The following is a 20,098-nucleotide window of genomic DNA, read 5'->3' as shown; positions in this document are numbered from 1 at the left end:
TTTATTGTGATAATAATGCAATTGTGTTCTACTCTAAGAATAATAAAACTTCTAGCGGTTATAAGCATTTGGAATTGAAGTATTTGACATTTAGAGATATTGTGAAGAAAAATGACATTGTTGTTGAGTACATTGCTACTGTTTTCATGCTAGTTGATCCCCTAACCAAGGGACTTAGGCCCATTGTGTTCAAAAACTATGTTAAGAACATGAGAATTGTGAGTTCTTTTGATGTAATTGATTAGTGAGAGTTTATTCTTTATGCCATTTTCTTATCATGTTGTATATTATTTTGGACATTTTAAGTGTTAGATTGTCAAGTAATTTTCATTTTGAGCAATTGATATTTAATGAATAATGTTATTATTATTTGTCATTATTTATTTATATGTCAATTGTTAAAATTGGAACTCGGTGTCATTGGGACCATCGTGTCTATGGTCGACACAAGTTTGGAGTTCGAGGCATGATTATAATTTTGAGCTCGACATCTTCGGGACCATTATATCCGTGGTTGATGCCATATTGGAGCTGAAGTATGATTTTAAGCCCAACATTGTCAGGACCACTGTGCTGGTGGTCGGCGCCATATTGAAGCTGAGGCGTTATGGTTTGTAGAATCATGCAATTACTTTGACTTTAAGGCATTTGAGAGAAATTATTTAGGACTGACAAAGAAAATAACTGTTTGGCTGTTGGATCACATTAACATGTTATTTTCTTGCCACAATCCACACTGATGACTAGTTGATGGAGTCCGTAGTATCTGACCCATGGAAGGTTTTATGTCAATGAAGGATATAATAATCGTCATGATTCGATACTGCTTGACTTTTATTGGACAAAATCATATTCAGATATTGCATATGGAATCATGCATTTTCTTAAAATGCGGCCACATTTTAAGAAATCAATCATTAATCCGAGAGTTATTTTCAAAAATATGTTTTTTGAAAAAAAATCAAAATCACACCATGGATTTTGTCAAATGGAAGAATGTTAGATTTATCTAATACTAGTAAAGGACCCGTGCGTTCGCAAGGGTCGCGTAAGTGCAATAATTTATTTAAAAAAAATTAAAATATAATATATTTTTTGTTTATATATATTATATATATATATATATATATATATATATAATATATATTATATATATATATATATATATATATATATATATATAATATATATATATATATTATATATATATATATAGTTGGATCAACGTACACAAATTTATTACATAAGAGTTTTTTTTAATGTAATGGATGTTAAATGATCAATAAATGGGTTCAAAAAATTTCCACAAATAACTTTTTCCAGTTTGGGACATAATAAAGTAAAACATTATTAATTTATAGTAATATAATTTGCTTAATTTTTTTGTATACTATATTAAAGAAATAATCAAAAAATATAATACAAAAATATTTTTACAATTTATTGATATATTGATATATAATAAACATTCCATTGTTAATGTTATGAATAAACATTCCATTTATCATTGAGATTTTGGACATAAGAAATAAAAATATATTTATTTAGTAATTGATGAAATTTTCCAATCTGTTACTAATTTGAGGTATAAAAGCGCAAATATTAACCTTCATAATAAATGATTATTTAACCAAAATAAATAAACCATGTAAAAGAAATATCAGAACCTCATTTGTTTTAAAATATAGTAATGAATACTATCAAATGTTGAAATTAATTGCAATTGATACAGTAAGGTTTAATGCAACAAAAGATATTGAAACAAAAGGTTCACAATTTTAGTTAAAATTGTGAGAAATAAGTCCAGCAACAAAAATGATTTAACTTCGTACAATTCTTTGGTCCTTAAAAAACTGGGTTTATACAAAACCTGCCCGCAACCTTTTAGGAAGTGATGATTCAAAACCTGCCCGCAACCTTAAAAAACTACAATAATAACTAATTTGATTTCAGGATATTGATTTCATTTTGAAATGATAAGATTGCAACAACAATAAAATAACGGTAATATTTTTTAGTAGTATAAATAGGTAATTTATTTTATCACATTTTTCACTCACATCTAGTCTAAATTTGACCAATTTATTTTATTTAATTTTAATTTTTTTGTGTACACATTTCATTTGAAAATGAACCTCAATCAACATAACACATGCTCCAATTTTATGCAAAATGATGGAAGTCCTCTTTGTATCTCAAATCAACAAAACACCTCATATTTTGGAAATCCACCTCTTATTCCAAATTCACACCATAATTCAAGATTTCAAAATTTTCTTTTTATCCCAAATTCATAAAATAATTCACCCATTGGAAATTACTCATATCATACATCACCTTACCCAATGAAAAACTCTCTTTTAATGTATTTTAATATATTTGAATCAATTTTTTAATTATATTTTATATAATATATAGTGGGATTTAGTGGGGGCCATTTTCTTAGCTCACTTTAATTATTTACAATCATTTTCTTGTACAACTAAATGTATAAAGAATTGATATTCTTATTGATTTATTACAAATCATGCATAACATTAATTATCTTACGGCTGAATTATTTTAATACTCCACTGACCTAGCCAATAGAAAGGAGGCAGTGAACATAATTATTCATTTCAACCCCCAACTATATTTTGACAAATAAATAATTTAAATATGTTGAGTTATAATACTATATATGATGACGTGAGATTGGTAAAAAGTATAGTTGCATGCTTAACTTAATCATTTCAAACAAACAATGTAGATTTTCCATTACCAATCAAAAGACAATTCACTGTATATGATAATTATACCTTGTTTTTTTTATAAATCCTTAATTCAGTTGAATGCAAGATTCAAACATTGCTCCAACATTTCTGAACTACCTGCAATTTTAACATATGTATTAGACTTTGAAAAAAATTGTAAAAAAATGTGTTTCTATGTGTTTTCTATAATTAGTTTTGAAGGATTTCATAATAAATTTTTATGTAATTGTTTTTTTAATTTCTAACACCATTAGGCATACTGAAACCAAACATGACATGCAATAATCTATTTATAATTTAGTCGTATACACATATTTCATAAGATGACAATGTATTTTGTTACACTACGCCAAATAAGGGAAAAGAGGGCGCTTATTTTGGCCTATAACAGCGCTTTTAAGCGCCCTCTAATCTGACGCTGGCATAGGTAAAGACAGCGCTTTGTTTTCCTGGAGAAAGCGCTGTCTAAAGGCCCACATTATAGTGCGCTTTATGAAAAAAGCGCCCTCTGGAGTGGTCCATAAAGGGACACCTTAGAGGGCGCTTTCTGGAAAAAGCGCCCTCTAAAGTTGTCAATGTAAAGTGTTTAGAGGGCGCTTTCTGGAAAAAGCGCCCTCTAAAGTTGTCAATGTAAAGTGTTTAGAGGGCGCTTATTTTTTTAAAATAACTAACACTTTAGAGGGCGCTTTCTGCAGAAAGCGCCCTCTAAAGTTGTCAATGTAAAGTGTTTAGAGGGCGCTTTCTGGACAAAGCGCCCTCTAAAGTTCTCAATGTAAAGTGTTTAGAGGGCGCTTCCTACAGAAAGCGCCCTCTAAAGTGTTAGTTATTTTAAAAAATTTGTTTGAAAAACAGTGGATATTTAATTGGTAACCTGTTCGCATGCTGCAAAAGTGTAAAATTCATATTGATTTCATCCTTTAATCCAATGTTATACACCATCAATCCATTGATATATACAACATGAATCCATTTATATACAACATTAATCCTCCATATATACAACATTAATATATGATTCTTTGATCAACAATATACAACAACATATTCATGATTTAGTAAAATTACAACAACAATATACAACATATATACAACAACACCATACAACAACAACATTCCATACATATATGTACAACAATATACAACCTAGCTATATGATTCTTTGATCAACAATGAATTGACACAATTCATCCTTGATTTCATCCAAATTTGCTCTTGAGTAGGTTTTGTATTCCTCAAAGTACTACAATTAAGAGAATAAAACATATTCATGATTTAGTAACAAATTAGATGAAATATTCGATAATATTAAAATAAACCCTAAGTTATTATTCCATACCATTTTTGGGATGTCTATACGATTCAACGCAATGATGTCTCTCATAAATCTCAATACAAAAAATCCGCAATCGACCGAATTATTTTGCTGAGGACACTACACAGAAAAACAAACAATATATATATATAGTTAATTTCTTACAAACACTATTATAAGCAAAAAAACAAACACTATTATAAGCAAAAATAAGATACTTAATATATACCTGAACTCTGACCCAGGTAATGTCCTTCCTAATGCGGTAATTCTTTTTCGATCTAAATTTTAGTATTGCCCTAACAAAATAAAAACGTATATTGAGATCAATCTGACAGACATAATTAAATATAGAAATACACACGAATATTTAGAGGAATTTCACTTACGTGTCAACCGTCTTCTTCAAACCCGGATATTTACTCCAATCACCCGATAACGAATCGAGATAATACACTATTAGTCTCGAAAGATCCATAGCAACCAACACCCAGTGGCCACTGTAAAATAAAACAAAAATTTAGATGAATGAAAATTTTCTACGTAAAAGATATACATAGATTAGAATGAAATTATTAGAAAGAAAATCTAACCCGTTGCCAGAATTAAACGGTAAAAAAAACAAACTGCGTGTAGTATTATCGCCGGCCGCCATGAATCTTTCGACTAGATCATTCTTTACGGATGTTGGATTTTTCGATATTAACGTTGCGTTGACACGGGAAGCAGCAAAAAATTGAAACGGTTACACAATTCAGTTCCCCGCATCAATTTGTCATACATATACCTTAAATAGAAACATAATAAATATTAGACTACTCATTGAAATGTGTAAATAAATTGTTCAACTAAGTAAATTATAGATTGATCGGAGTACCATATGTATGTATGAATGATACCGATGCCCAATTCGTCGTGCTCAAAAAGTTGTTGCATGTCCTCCTTTCCAATTATTTCGAAATGAGCTTTTCCGAAAACACCTTCATCAAAATCTATACTACGAATGGACCCGTCCATAATATCGGACTCTTCCACCATTTTCTCAAGACGCATCATAATTTGAGATTTTGTCCCGGCCGTCGTTGGAATATCCTTCGTTGGAATATCCTTCGTTGGAATATCCTTACCATCGCTTTTCAACTTTCGACCGGGAACCTAAAAATTCATATAAAATAAATCATTACTTTTTGTGATGCAAAAGAATCGTTGTGTATATAATTCAATGGGTATATATATTTGTACCTCTTTTTGAGATGCAACCGACTCGATGCGTCTTGAAATCCCTTTACCAGCTTTAGGGGTGGGTCTTGTAGGAGTCTAACATTACCATGTAATAAGGATTGACTAAATATCATAATTGTAGCTGAATTGAAATGTGAATTCTAAATATTCATAATCATTTAGAACATATATACCTCGGCATCAGGGAAAATTAGATCTGACGGCCAACCAACAAAGGATCCGACTGCTTCTCGCATCAACGTTGTCTCTGAAACAACGTCGGGTAATGGTAGACGGGCGTCCGTATCTAATACGAGGTCAACCGAAACTTTCATAAATCCCACCGGGAGGGGATTATGGTGAAGTAATTCACCCGAAGTATTGTGCACTTTTCCCTTGCCAACCATGCGATAAGTTGGTGACGATAGATACAGCTGACAAGGTGAAATGCCCTAAACCAATAATAAATGTTATTGTTAACTTGTATATGTGTCAAGTAAAAAAGTGCTATTTTAATTTCATAATAACATATATAATTACCTCGGGAAATTTCGGTTGATGATTGATACTAGCTCGGTCACTAGTATCTTTTGCCTCGGAAGCGCACCTTTCCTCTCTATACCTTGCATTCTCGTTTTGCAGTTGGAGTACTTGTGCCCTTAACTCCGCCAAGGTCTCCATCACCTCTTTGTTGGTAGGATTTTTTGTTTTTGTTTTTTATAAAATGACGACGGAGTCACACCAAAACCCTTACCCCTCACACGACCGGAATACTCAGGAACATTTAGTACTCGACTAAGTACGCTCCTGCAATCCTGGACCTCGGTTGAAGGGGTTTGGGATAAAGTCTCCTGAAATATTATTAGAGGAGATTAAAAATGAATTATATGTCTAACAAAATTTTCGATATAATTAAAGAAATAATGTTACATATACTTACACATTCGTCATAAACATTTTGGACCGCTTCAAACGACAACCCCATCCTTCCCAACCCGAGCAGCCTTCCATAATACGTGGTCCGGAAGAGATGTTGCGTCACTTTTCTCCTCGGCTAGCTACACATTGAATTAGATTATAAGATCATCAATTATAACATATTGTGACAATGTATAAGCTCATAGCATTTGAATATACTCACAATTCTTTGTTGTAACCGTGCATAACCCGTACGCCCTTTTTTGTACGGATACGCGGGTTTTGATGCCCTTTTCCTATTTATGTCGCTTATTTCCTGGATAAAAAAGTTTAAGGCATATTAGAACCAAGTAACTTAACAATTGTATAATACCATAATTAATAAACATTACATGGAATTTTTCGTTTCTTCGTTTGGCGACAAAGTTATCCCATTCATCGGCTGAAATAATCTCGGCATACTTCATTGACCGTTCTCCTTCAACAAATTTTCCTTCCTCATCCTTGAGAAATTTGTTGCACAAAAAGGATCGAAATCCTCGGAGTCTTTTTCCGGCCAATTGAATACAATATTTTTGCCGGCTTTCATCGATGTGAAAGGATCTCTAAAAAACATACAAATGGAGTGTGTTATTATAAAGTAATATTATAACAATATATGGTTAACAAATAGTCACAAAAAAAAACATATAACAATATATGGTAAGTACCTGTATCTCCGACCATATTTTTTTCCTTGCCAACCTTCAAGTCCGGACTTCTCCAATTATCACATGTAATCGGAATATGTTGGCAAACAAGGAAACCAATGTAACTTGCCAACATTGAACCGTTAGGCTCAATTAGTTGGTCTTCAGCACTCCAATGCACTTCAAATTTTACACCCTTGTCTCTTGCACGAATGATTGACTTCATAACAGTCAATCCTCGTTTGATTTCTTTTCAACATTATTACGTGATTCATTCGCGGCATGGGTATCGTCTTGGTTAGCCATTTTATCTGTAATATAGAAATGATTCAATAAGACCCAAGTAAGACAATGATTCAATACGTCAACACATTCATATACCTTCCATTTCTCATGCAAAAGACCTACTGCATGCAAAAGACTAATGCAAACTCACACACACCTACTGCATGAAAAAGACCAATGCAAATTTATGGTGTTTGGAACATGAACAAACTTGCATCCATAATCATCAAACTTCCAAGCACAAGCTCAAACACACTTCAAATGATATCAGTTTTCAATCAGAAATAAAAAACTCAGTTTGCCCTAAACAACATTAATCAACATAATGCACAAAATGTAAAACTAAGTTTAGAAAATGCCCTAATCAAACACATGAAGAAAGTGAACGGTAAAGATGGAGAAGAGAAATACCTTCAAGGTGACGGTAACGATGGAGAAGAAAGTGAACAGTGACGGTGGACGTGAACGTGAACGCAGCAGCAGAAAAAGGCGACGGCGACGACGATGGTGAGGGAGGGAGAACGAACGGAGGACGAGAGTAATCGCAGTAGACGGTGGAAGCAGTGTAGTAGAGAGAAAACCCAGTTACGTTGCTTATAGAGAGGGAAAATAAAGAGACATGCAGTATATGTTATAATTTTAATGTTTACTAAAGGGGACCTTAGAGGGCGCTTTTTTAAAAAAAGCGCCCTCTAAAGGGGGCCTAAGAGGGCGCTTCTGAAAGCGCTCTCTAAGGCTTTCCAAAAGCGCCTTCTAAACTGGAAATGTACATGGACTTAGAGAGCGCTTTTTCAAAAGCGCCCTCTAAGGGTAACCTTAGAGGACGCTTTCACAAAAGCGCCCTCTATTGTTGTCCCTCCATCTTTTTTTTGGCTTCACTTTAGAGGGCGCTTAGTTACAAAAGCGCCCTCTAAAGGGGGCCTAAGAGGGCGCTTCTAAAAGCGCTCTCTAAGGCTTTCCAAAAGCGCCTTATAAACTGGAAATGTACATGGACATAGAGAGCGCTTTTTTAGAAGCGCCCTCTAAGGTTACCCTTAGAGGGCGCTTTCAATAAAGCGTCCTCTATTGGTGTCCCTTCATTTCCTCATTATTTTTTCGCTTCACTTTAGAGGGCGCTTCTAAAAGCGCTCTCTAAGGCTTTCCAAAAGCGCCTTATAAACTGGAAATGTACATGGACATAGAGAGCACTTTTTTAGAAGCGCCCTCTAAGGTTACCCTTAGAGGGCGCTTTCAATAAAGCGTCCTCTATTGGTGTCCCTTCATTTCCTCATTATTTTTTCGCTTCACTTTAGAGGGCGCTTTGTTACAAAAGCGCCCTCTAAAGTACGCTGTCTATTCAAGTTGTTCGCTCCTTATTTTTCTCTTCACTTTAGAGTGCGCTTTTGTAATAAAGCGCCCTCTAAGGGGCGCTGTCTATTCCAGTTTTTGGCGTAGTGTTATCAATCTAAAATACTTATTAACATTTGAAGATATGATACTCATATAAATTTTATAGTTGAAAGAACACACAAAACACAATGTTCAACATAACAACATAGGATTTTGAATAATTTCACACACATGAATTAAATACTCATTATCATCCTTTAAACCATACATGAAATATAAATGTCAATTGTAATCCCACAAAATAAACACTTCAAAAAAGTAAGAACACATCCTACAACCAAAACATATCATGTTCTTAACAACTTCATACTTAAACTCATTCTGGTGCTAAAAAGTTCATAAAATATATTTCAATATCAAATTTCCGAAAATTCTAATTAAGAAGATGGTTCTATCTTTAATTTCTTGGATGGTTTGGTGCCTGATAATTGCGTAGCGCCAGACGCTTCAAAATCAACTTCTTCACCCTTGTCAGCAATTACAACATCCTTAGCCGGAGTCATTAGAATGATTGATTCTGGATCATTTTCACCAGATGCAGATAATGTTTGCTTGCAATATAAAAAATTAATTGTCAGATATAAAATGAATTATAATAATACAATATTTATCATAGAAAATTATTATGTTAACAAATGAAGATACTTACTGCGGAAGTTTCCAAGTTTTCTTTGTTAGGGACCAACTTTGCATATTCAGTTTTAGACTGATTCTGCACATTGAAACATCGAATATTTATTATACTTGTTAAATGTTTAAATAATACATGAATTAAGTGAATATTATACGTCTTCTACTATGTAGTCATTTTCAATCTCTTTAACAAAGGCTTCATCATCACAAAGCTTCCAAACAGACGCTTGGGAAAACGTTGGCTGCACCTTAACTCTAAAAGCCATTTTCTTATTCAACAGCATTTCAAGCTCATCAGGATAAACCATTGGATCATCTTCTCCATTCTAATGGAAAAATAAAATATCAACCATGAGTGATAATCTGAACTTTACAACTCGATAAACTATTAACATTTTAACTTATGTATAACAATGTACCTCCACCATAAAGTTATGCATAAATTCAACAGTCATTCCAAGTATAGCAGCACATTCGGAATCCCAGAATACAAATCGATATTTTGATTCACCATTGCTAACATATATCTCAATCTTGTACCTATAGTATTTTAAACGAAGAAAATAATATGATTAATAACAAATCCATTACCAAATTTATTTGCAATTCATCTAGATTATATGTACCTTGGTATAGGCTGTTCGACTTTTTGTCCACATGAACATTCATAAGCTTTTTCAGGATTAGGTGCCTTCGAAGAACACCTTGTGCAGCCATAATAAAACCATCCATACTTTGAGACAACAAATTTCAATGTGGTTGCTACAGTAACACATAAAGTTTCCTAAAAGCAAATCAAAAATGATATTAATTTCAAAAAGCAAACAATATAATTGTAACAGTAAAGATAAATTCGGCTCTATAGTATTCAACTTACATGTTTGATTTTGCAGAACTGACTTAAGGACATACATTTCGCATTATGAACAAACCTTTCTACTAGCGAATACTGAGAACCACCAAGAAACACAATTTTTTTTAATGATCACATACCTTCCACTGAAAATCATTGTTATAGACACTGCCATTGTTTATAATGCATGTCATATTCTCCTTAATGACCTCTTTCCATTTCAGTAAATGGTCATGACGAATAAGGACCTGAATCCGATCACCCTAACAAAATGAAAATAATAATCTTTTTATATGTTATACAAAAAAGCATTTTGTTGTAATTACTAACTATCATACAAAAATCTATACTTAAAAAAAGAAAAGCAATTTACCAAGGAATCCATAACAATCATCTCCAAATGTTCAATACCCTTATTATTCACAACACTCCAAACATTCATTATTCGAACAGCAAGACGTCAAGTTTCTTTTGAGTCATTGATGTCTTTCACAGAATCAACCTTTCTACTCATTTTCACTGAAAAAAAAATTCAAAAATTAATGTAACTGCAAACTTAGATGACTATAAAATTACAAACCTAATAACCTGGAAAAAAAGAGAGTATATAATTTGATAGAGGTGTGTGGCAAAATGCTGAAAAGGATCCAACCTTTGATGTTACACATATATAACATCGTTTTGATTGTATAATTATATGTTATTAAATTATAACTTTAAATTAAAAATAACTATTTAATATAGTTGATTAATATTAATTGAGTAATTTAATATTATTGTTAATTTACCTACCAATTAATTATTATTATTGTTATTATTATTATTGATATTTACCCGCCATATATGATAAGAATATTTAAAATTTAAATAGTATATTATTATTTGATTTGATTTAATTTAATTGAGATCCAAACTCTATAAATTAAAATCGGTTACTTATTATGAACAATAATATAGGGTCATTCCAATGTCAATCTAATATTAATTGAATTTTACATAGATGTAATTTTGCAATAACACGCTGGCATACTGAATCTTATACCGCTGTTATCTTTGCACTAACATATTTTATCCTTTCAACAGAATAATTATAGTAAATACGTACATTCTGTATACCGAATTATAATAAAAATGTATTAAAATCAAAAACAATAAAACTGTTTACAGTAAATAAAAATATAGTCTAATTTCTTCATGATCATAAATATTTAAAGAAAATTCATTGAAATAAAAAATCAATAATAAATCAAAAGTTGAAATAAATGCTAATGACACAACATATATTTAAAATTTTATTTGATATATTTTTATATAATAAATAAATTAGTAATAAGTAAATGAATAATCAAATAGAATAGAATTTTAAGATGTTATTCTATATTTTTATTTACTGTAAACAATTTTATTGCTTTTGATTTTAATACATTTTTATTATAATTCGGTATACAGAATGTACGTATTTACTATAATTATTCTGTTGAAAGGATAAAATATGTTAGTGCAAAGATAACAGCGGTATAAGATTCAATATGTCAGCGTGTTATTGCAAAATTACATCTATGTAAAATTCAATTAATAATAGATTGACATTGGAATGACTCTATATTATTGTTCATAATAAGTAACCGATTTTAATTTATAGAGTTTGGATCTCAATTAAATTAAATTAAATCAAATAATAAATATACTATTTAAATTTTAAAAATATTCTTATCATATATGGCGGGTAAATATCAATAATAATAATAATAACAATAATAATAATAATTAATTGGTAGGTAAATTAACAATAATATTAAATTACTCAATTAATATTAATCAACTATATTAAATAGTTATTTTTAATTTTAAAGTTATAATTTAATAACATATAATTATACAATTAAATATTTATTTTGTCATTTAAAGAAAATCAAGTAACGGTAATATTTGGCAAAAAAACTACAATAATAATTAATTTGATTTCAGAATATTGATTTCATTTTGAAATGATAAGATTGCAACAACAATAAAATAACGGTAATATGAATAGAGTTTAATACGAAATTACTTATAGGAATATGAAAGTAGCTGTATTATGAATTGTAATTAGGGTAATTAAGTAATTATGGTGGTAATTAACTTTTATATATTAACTTTAAATATTTATGATCATGAAGAAATTAGACTATATTTTTATTTACTGTAAACAGTTTTATTGCTTTTGATTTTAATACATTTTTATTATAATTCGGTATACAGAATGTACGTATTTACTATAATTATTCGGTTGAAAGGATAAAATATGTTAGTGCAAATATAACAACGGTATAAGATTCAGTATGCCAGCGTGTTATTGCAAAATTACATCTATGTAAAATTCAATTAATAATAGATTGACATTGAAATGACCCTATATTATTGTTCATAATAAGTAATCGATTTTAATTTATAGAGTTTGGATCTCAATTAAATCAAATCAAATCAAATAATAAATATACTATTTAAATTTTAAAAATATTCTTATCATATATGGCAGGTAAATATCAATAATAATAGTAACAATAATAATAATTAATTGGTAGGTAAATTAACAATAATATTAAATTACTCAATTAATATTAATCAACTATATTAAATAGTTATTTTTAATTTTAAAGTTATAATTTAATAACATATAATTATACAATTAAATATTTATTTTGTCATTTAAAGAAAATCAAGTAACGATAATATTTGGCAAAAAAACTACAATAATAATTAATTTGATTTCAGAATATTGATTTCATTTTGGAATGATAAGATTGCAACAACAATAAAATAGAGTTTAGTACGAAATTACTTATAGGAACATGAAAGTAGCTGTATTATGGATTGTAATTAGGGTAATTAAGTAATTATGGTGGTAATTAACTTTTATATATTAAAAGTAGATTTTGTGGACTGCATGCAATCAATTGTTATTTGAGTTTTTGAAAACAGGTTAATCATGATTCTGATGGGGTGCATAAATAAGTTTCTTTATTTGTTAAGTGATATTTTTTTAATTAAAGGCAAATATATAAAATCGGATTGACCTGGGCAAAAGCGTGGACTTTAACCCTTGACTCAGAATTGGTAGAGACTAGGGTTATATATATCATATGGCTAGGTTCTCTATGTAATCATATAATCAGAAAGACAGTTGACGACTCCATAACTTGCCCCATTCAGAGTTATGAGTGGGAATGTGAGATACAGAGGAAGATCCGATCACTTATTTTTTCAGAATTTCAAATTAAGGTGACAAGAACGACAACCCTTATTTCCAAATCATATCTACAACAAATAAATATTGATTTCCTAATTTCATGTAATTGATCAATGAATTTTCCAATTAGGTGTATGTGACAAATACGTTTATAAAGCAATACAATTTTTTTTATTACAACAACATTAATTAACTTGACCTAGACCAAGATCTTCATGTTTGCTCTTCATTGCTTGTGGCAATATTTTGACATTGTGACTCAACATTGAAGTTTTTCAAGCCATCTTCATCTTGGTAATGTTCCTCCTTCATCAATGAAACATACTCCACTGTTTTTCCACCATAACATAAAGCCATAATCAAGTAGAACGACATCGCAAAAACAGTGACACCAATCAAGAACCAACTGAAATGAATATTCACCAACGAAACCGCACGATGAAGAGCCTCTTCATCACTGCACCTAACCACATATTGATCCCCTTCAGGTTTCATGAAACAGCCTTTGGGTTGATAACCAGGTGTAAAAAGCATGAACCCCATGAACATAAGCCACAGACCTTGAAAGATTATCCCAACCGAACGCACAAAACACACCAAGAAACTCGTTGGAAATCCAATTCCCATAAGGGTCGTCACGAAACAAATAAAAATCAAAACTTGCAAAAAATAATGGTACTGTCCTTCTAACCCCATATGATCTCTTGAATGAAGATGAAAAAGAAGAAACTGTTGAGCAAATGCTATAGCTGCAAGCAAATGAGTGAGTTCATTTTGAGTTTTCTTAGCAATGGTTATTTTTCTATCAAGAATTATAGAAAATGTAGCATAGGATAAGAAAGACAAAGCCATGGAAGAGTGTTCAAAGTTGTGAAGACGGTTAGAGGGAATGGTTCCATCTATAGGGTCAAATGGTTGGTGGTGAAGAGAATAGATGAAAAGCTCCATGGCTATGAAGAGTATGCCACTTGCAATAGTTAAATAAAGCTCCATGTATCTAGTTAATTTGGATGGAAACCATAGGGTTGAAGTGTAGGAATTGAAAGAAGAAGAAAGAAAATGGAGTTTGATGTGGTTGAAAAAGTGCCATAAACCAGTTACAAAGAAACCAAACCCCAAAATTTCATGTCCCTCCATAGTGAAACTCTAAGATGAAGTTGGTTGAGAATTGAGATGAGGATATGCATACTATTTATGCATGTATGATATGATAGAATACAAGTGTCTATATTTTTTAGCTTTTAAAGTCATTAAAAAATGTTTTTGGAATGGGACACTCATTGACATTTTTTTAAAATATATTTATAAATATTCTATTTTTTGTTTAAATTTGACACCACACCACATTTTCAACCCTTACATTCTCAATTATTTAATTAATTAAATAAATAACTATTGATATTAATTAATTAATTATCATAAAAATACTTTCATTTATTTTTATTTTCTTCTCTCTGTCAAACATTATCACCACTAACTCACACCTATAATCTTGACATACGACAACTTCTACGTTAAATCAATCTTATAAAAATTATAATAAATAACATTTATAATTGGTTAATTAATTAACAATTAATTACATCAAAAATATAACAATTTATTACATTAAAATATATATTTTTAAAACCCACATCCCATGTTTTCAAATAATATTTAACTACACTAAAAAACCCACATCTCACATTTCAACTACTTAGTTAAATAATAAAACATTTTTAAAAACCCAATACCCAACACCCCACATTTTCAATTATTTAATTAAATAATAATTATTAATTACTTGATTAACAATTAATTACATTAAAAAAGTTTTGTTAAAAAATATAACAATTAATTACATAATTAAAAAAAAATCCCCACATCCCACATTTTTAAATAACAATTAATTACATTAAAAAAAGAATTAAAAAAAATCCATATCACACATTTTCAACTATCTAGTGCATTTGTTTTAACATTTTCGAGAATATGATACTAGACCTACAACAATCTCGAATTTTGCTTCAAATTTAAAAAAATTATTCTCAAGTATTTTTATTTCCAAAAAAAATATTATTTATTCATGATTTTTTTTATAGTTATTATCAGGTCAAAGAGTGGGATAGAATATTTCTATAAAAATACAGTTAAACTAACTCTAACTTTAATTAATACTCACATTTAGTTTATTTTTATTTTTTTATAATTTTAAATTAAATTCAAAAGTATTTCCAAAAAAAATATTTTTTCTCCAAACACATAGGAATATCATTCCTAAAAAATATAATCCTGTAAATATGATTCCAAAGAATAATATTTCATAACTTGAAACAAACACCTAATTAAATAAAAAAAACTTAAAAATAAAATCCAACACCTCACATTTTCAACCCTCACACTTTCAATTATTTAATTAAATAATAATTATTAATTATTTAATTATTATAAAAATACTTTCATTCATTCTTATTTTCTTCCCTCTACGAACACTACCACGACTGACTCACACCTATAATCTCCACATAGTTTCTCTTCATCAATAACTTCCACCACTAACTTTATTATTATATACCATCTTGTCATTATTATAAAAAAAAATTATATATATATTTGACTTATATATCTAGTCCATATATGGACTAGATACATTAACACTTAAATATATTAAAAAAATCAAATTTATTTATGATAATAATTAGAGAATATATTTAGAACAACATCTTAAATTTTATTTTTCAACATTATTTTTTTCCTCATAGATAAGCTTATTTCTGTCAATTTTCATGACTATTGTGTTTTTCTTTGCCTTTTCTTTATTTTTGCAAAATCTATATGTATTCTATTTTTGCGTATTATAACTTTTTCCTTTTTGAAAATTAGTTTGAAGATATAAATTATTAAATTATTATTAATTTTTATAAGAAATTCAATCAATATCAAAAAAGTTATACTAATGTATTATGAATTATTTTTAAAACTTTATTACTTAAAAATAAGAGTTGAATAAAACTTACTAGTGTGAATTGCACGGTAAATGTCTAATTTGTGAACTAGTGTAACGTTTGATTTGTAAATTAAATTTTTTATTTTATGGAATGATTAAAACAAAAGAATTCTTTAGTCATCTTGGTTTGCTAATAACAAAAAAGTCATTCATATGGTGAAGAGATCTTAGGTTGTTCATGGGAACTTGGGTGAGGAGTTGAATTAATGTCTCGTGCAAATTAAGAGATGGGTCGTGCATTGATTTTTGGAGGCACAAATGGTTGTCGTCAAAATCTTTCAAATTGTTATTTCAAGATTTTTTTTGGTCAATTTAGAATTTCAAGCTTAAGGTTGAAGACGTAGGGAAATGGATCAATAGTGAGTGGCCATGGAGTATTAGAAGTTCTGTTGATTCGAATGAGGACATGGAGGGAAGTTCTATGTTGGATGAGCTTGAAAACATTCTCTTACACACTAGCCCTGATCCGGAATCACCTGGTTCCTTTGTTTGGTGGCACGATAACATTCTCATAACCTTGTATGTCCGCTCTGCTTGGGTTAAGAAGAAACATATATCTGACTCTTTCTTTCTTGCTCAGTGGCTGCAATAGTTTGACAATAAATTATTTTCTTTATATACAAGTTATAGAATCTAAGATGAAACTCAAATGCAATCTAAACTCAAATAACACTTAAATGAAATGCAACTAACTACTTGAATTTGAATTACAACTAACAACATCCCTTAATTCATATTCAAGATTAAAAACCCACAATGTAATATGCCATATACCCTTAAATGCTCAATTAGTTATCAGTTGAGACCAACTGAGTTTCTATGTACTCTATCTCTTGTCAGTTGGAACAATTAAATCTCATATATGCTCTAAAAGTTATCAGTTGGGACCGATAGAGTAACCGGTGAACTCTGAAGAAATTAATCCTTATTAAAAGAGACGGACCATTATTAATAAGTACAAGAGGGGACATTTTAGTAACATTAACAATTGGTCAATTGGTACTAGAAGATAAAATATCAATTGAGATATTTTATATCATCACCTAATATTATATAATATATTTAAATATTATGCATATTATATATCGATAAGAAGAAGTAGGAAGAGATAAGGATGAGAAATTGAGAGTTATCAAAAAGAGAAAAAGAGAAAGAAAGGAATGGAAGAAAGAAAGAGGAAAAGAGAAAGAGAAAGAAGAGAAGAAGAGGAAGGAAGGAAGAAGAAGGGAAATGCTCATGGAGATCATGATCATCACTGTCAATCATTTCATTTTCATCTCAATATCATCATCTTCTTCTTGAATCATGAGGTTAGTTCTTAGTTAGAACTTTGGGGTATTTATAAACTCTTAGGGTTCCAAGGATCTAAACAAGGTTTATGAATTGTGTTGTTGTTGTTAACCATAATATGATATTCTTGTTCCTATGTATGTTATGGTTGTCTTGGATTCTATGTATGTACATGTTGTTATTGATTTTTTGTGATGGAATTATGGTTTGTGTTGAGCGATAGAATAGTTAGAAATAGTATGATAGTGTTCTCTATTGATTATGAAAACTTCCATGAACAATGATTCAACATGTTCTTCATGTGTTGGTTGTGTTCTTGTGATTGGGTGTTATTGTTGTTGTTTGGTTTTATGCTCCATGAAGAAGGAAAATTTATAGAATGTATAGATATTGTGTGATGAACCCATAATATATATTATTGGAATGCCTTGATGATTGGGCATGTTATGAGGTGTTTATACATGGCTTAAATTGGATAAAAGTTGGAAAAACTGGAGTTTTATAAGTGCTGGAATTGGTTTTTGCGCTATGCCCAGCCTGGGGGTGCTACGCGCAACCCCAACCACTTCCTGGGGCTGCTAGCACGCTACAAACGCATGGGTTCTATTGTGCATAACACACTTTCTTGTGCATAGCGCGGCTGACAGGTTCACGTTTTTCCCTTTTGCACTGTTTATGCCATAACTTGAGTTTCGTAACTCGAAATGGAACATGGTTTGATGCGTTGAAAAGCTAGTTAAAATTTCTATTTTTTGTGAAGAAAACCATTCATATATTTCAAATAATGTTCGATGAATGATGTTTGAACTATCATGCATGCCTTATAACTTATAATATGTTATGTGCTTTATGTATAACATTATGATATGAATGCATTGAATTGGAAAGTATAGGTATGTTGATATATGTTTGCATTGAATAAATAATAACTGATTACAACATGTGATAATAAGTGAGGTGAAACCTAGGTTTGTAACTATTTAAATGGACTAGAATGGATAACTTAACATATGATGAATAACCTAGATGACAATGTTTATACACAATGATATCTCGGTGTGTATCGAATGAATCATGTTATGATGCCATGAGACTTTATGTAATATTATGAGAATTGGGGACAAGGATCACCTAGTGATTAATGAGAGCAATCACGAGTATATGAGAATTAATCACGTATTTGGATGTGTTTGTGTACATACCACTTCAAAGGCTTAGGTAAAGCGGTAAGTGGAGATGTGGCACCGATGATTCGTGCCTCAATTGGGTTTGAGTTCTAACCATGAAGGACATGGGGAAAGGTGGAAACCTAAGTGGGTTAGAGTCATATACGCTGAAAGATACCTGATCATGACTTAGTAAGTCTATGGGAATCGTTACTGCAAGTGCACAGTCCTATCGCGTAGTTTTAAAGATTATCGAATCCACAAGGACTAATAATCGAACGTATCGTTATCTAATGTTACTATGTAAATCTAAGGCTGATGATCATTCTAAGATTGGAGGGATGAAGAGAAATAACTATAACGTAAACTAGAATATTAATAAAGATATGTGATAGAGGGGATATCGGTATGTAACGCATCAAACTTAGGGGATCCGATAGATAGTTGGTGTAATCTTATTGGTCAAAATATTCTTCTGTAGAAATTATTTATAGAAAAGACTTAGTCTCACACTCTCGTTTTTATTGACTCTGACCATACTCCAAAACCAGAATGATTGGTTCTCGCGGTCTCATTTTGAATTTAAAAGTAATTTTTGAATATGAATAAAGTCTAATTAATCCTAAAGCGCCCTCGTTGTGTTTAGGATTAATGCCTAGTTTCAGCTATCTGGTTAAAATCTCAAACTCTCGTTCTTATTGACCGTAACCTTAGTTTGTTTTGTACTCTCGTACGGAAAACGGTTTGATTAAAATAAGAAACTAAAAATCGGAAAAAATAAGTTTTATAAAAACTAACACCAATTATTTATGAATCTCGTCGTTTCGACGGTCTTTACATACTGATACCTAAGGGTTTAGCCGGACATGGATCCGATAATAGACATGGTATTTGTAAAATCAAACATACAATAAGGAATAAATAAATAAAATAGCAATCAAAATAAAACCTGGATTACGAATTGAGAGCTGGAACTGAATCTTGATTCTTTAATTAAAATAATGTCGGAAGGCTTTGGCAATGAGTAACCGTTACAATTGAATTCAAATGCGTAAAATAAATTGCAATAGTCCTCGATATGGAGAAACTATCACTTTTATAAAGTAAGAAAAACTACCTAGAAAAACTAACCAAAAAGAATCTGACTAAAAATTAAGCGTACAATTGAAAAGAGAACTGACCCCTTAGTAAAAACTAACTTTACCATATATACTCCCCATTCTCCTTAAAAGTAGCATTCCATTTCTCCTAGTGGGGAGTAGTTGGTTGAAAAAGTAATAATCAAACGTGGAGAGGATTGTGGAGAAAATTGTGGAGAGAAATAAGGAAGGAAGACTGGGTTGGTGGAGGCTGCCACAACTCTAGTGTGGTCTC

The 20,098-nt window shown here is 30.5% G+C and overlaps 1 protein-coding gene across 1 annotated transcript; it reads right to left on the bottom strand.

The window, feature by feature from the left end:
• Positions 1-13,495: 13,495 nt before the first annotated feature.
• LOC127096439 (uncharacterized) lies at positions 13,496-14,419 on the bottom strand. The gene has a single exon (XM_051035007.1). The coding sequence runs from the start codon at positions 14,417-14,419 to the stop codon at positions 13,496-13,498; it is 924 nt and encodes a 307-aa protein (XP_050890964.1).
• Between the last annotated feature and the right edge of the window lie 5,679 nt (positions 14,420-20,098).

The sequence above is a fragment of the Lathyrus oleraceus genome, chromosome 6, assembly GCF_024323335.1.
Source record: "Lathyrus oleraceus cultivar Zhongwan6 chromosome 6, CAAS_Psat_ZW6_1.0, whole genome shotgun sequence".
NCBI lineage: Eukaryota > Viridiplantae > Streptophyta > Magnoliopsida > Fabales > Fabaceae > Lathyrus > Lathyrus oleraceus.
The sequence above is the reverse complement of the archived record's forward strand: the minus strand, read 5'-3'. Positions and strand labels throughout refer to the sequence as shown.

Coding starts and splice junctions, on each gene's coding strand:
- LOC127096439 (XM_051035007.1), bottom strand. CDS start 14,419: ATGGAGGGACATGAAATTTTGGGGTTTGGTTTCTTTGTAACTGGTTTA.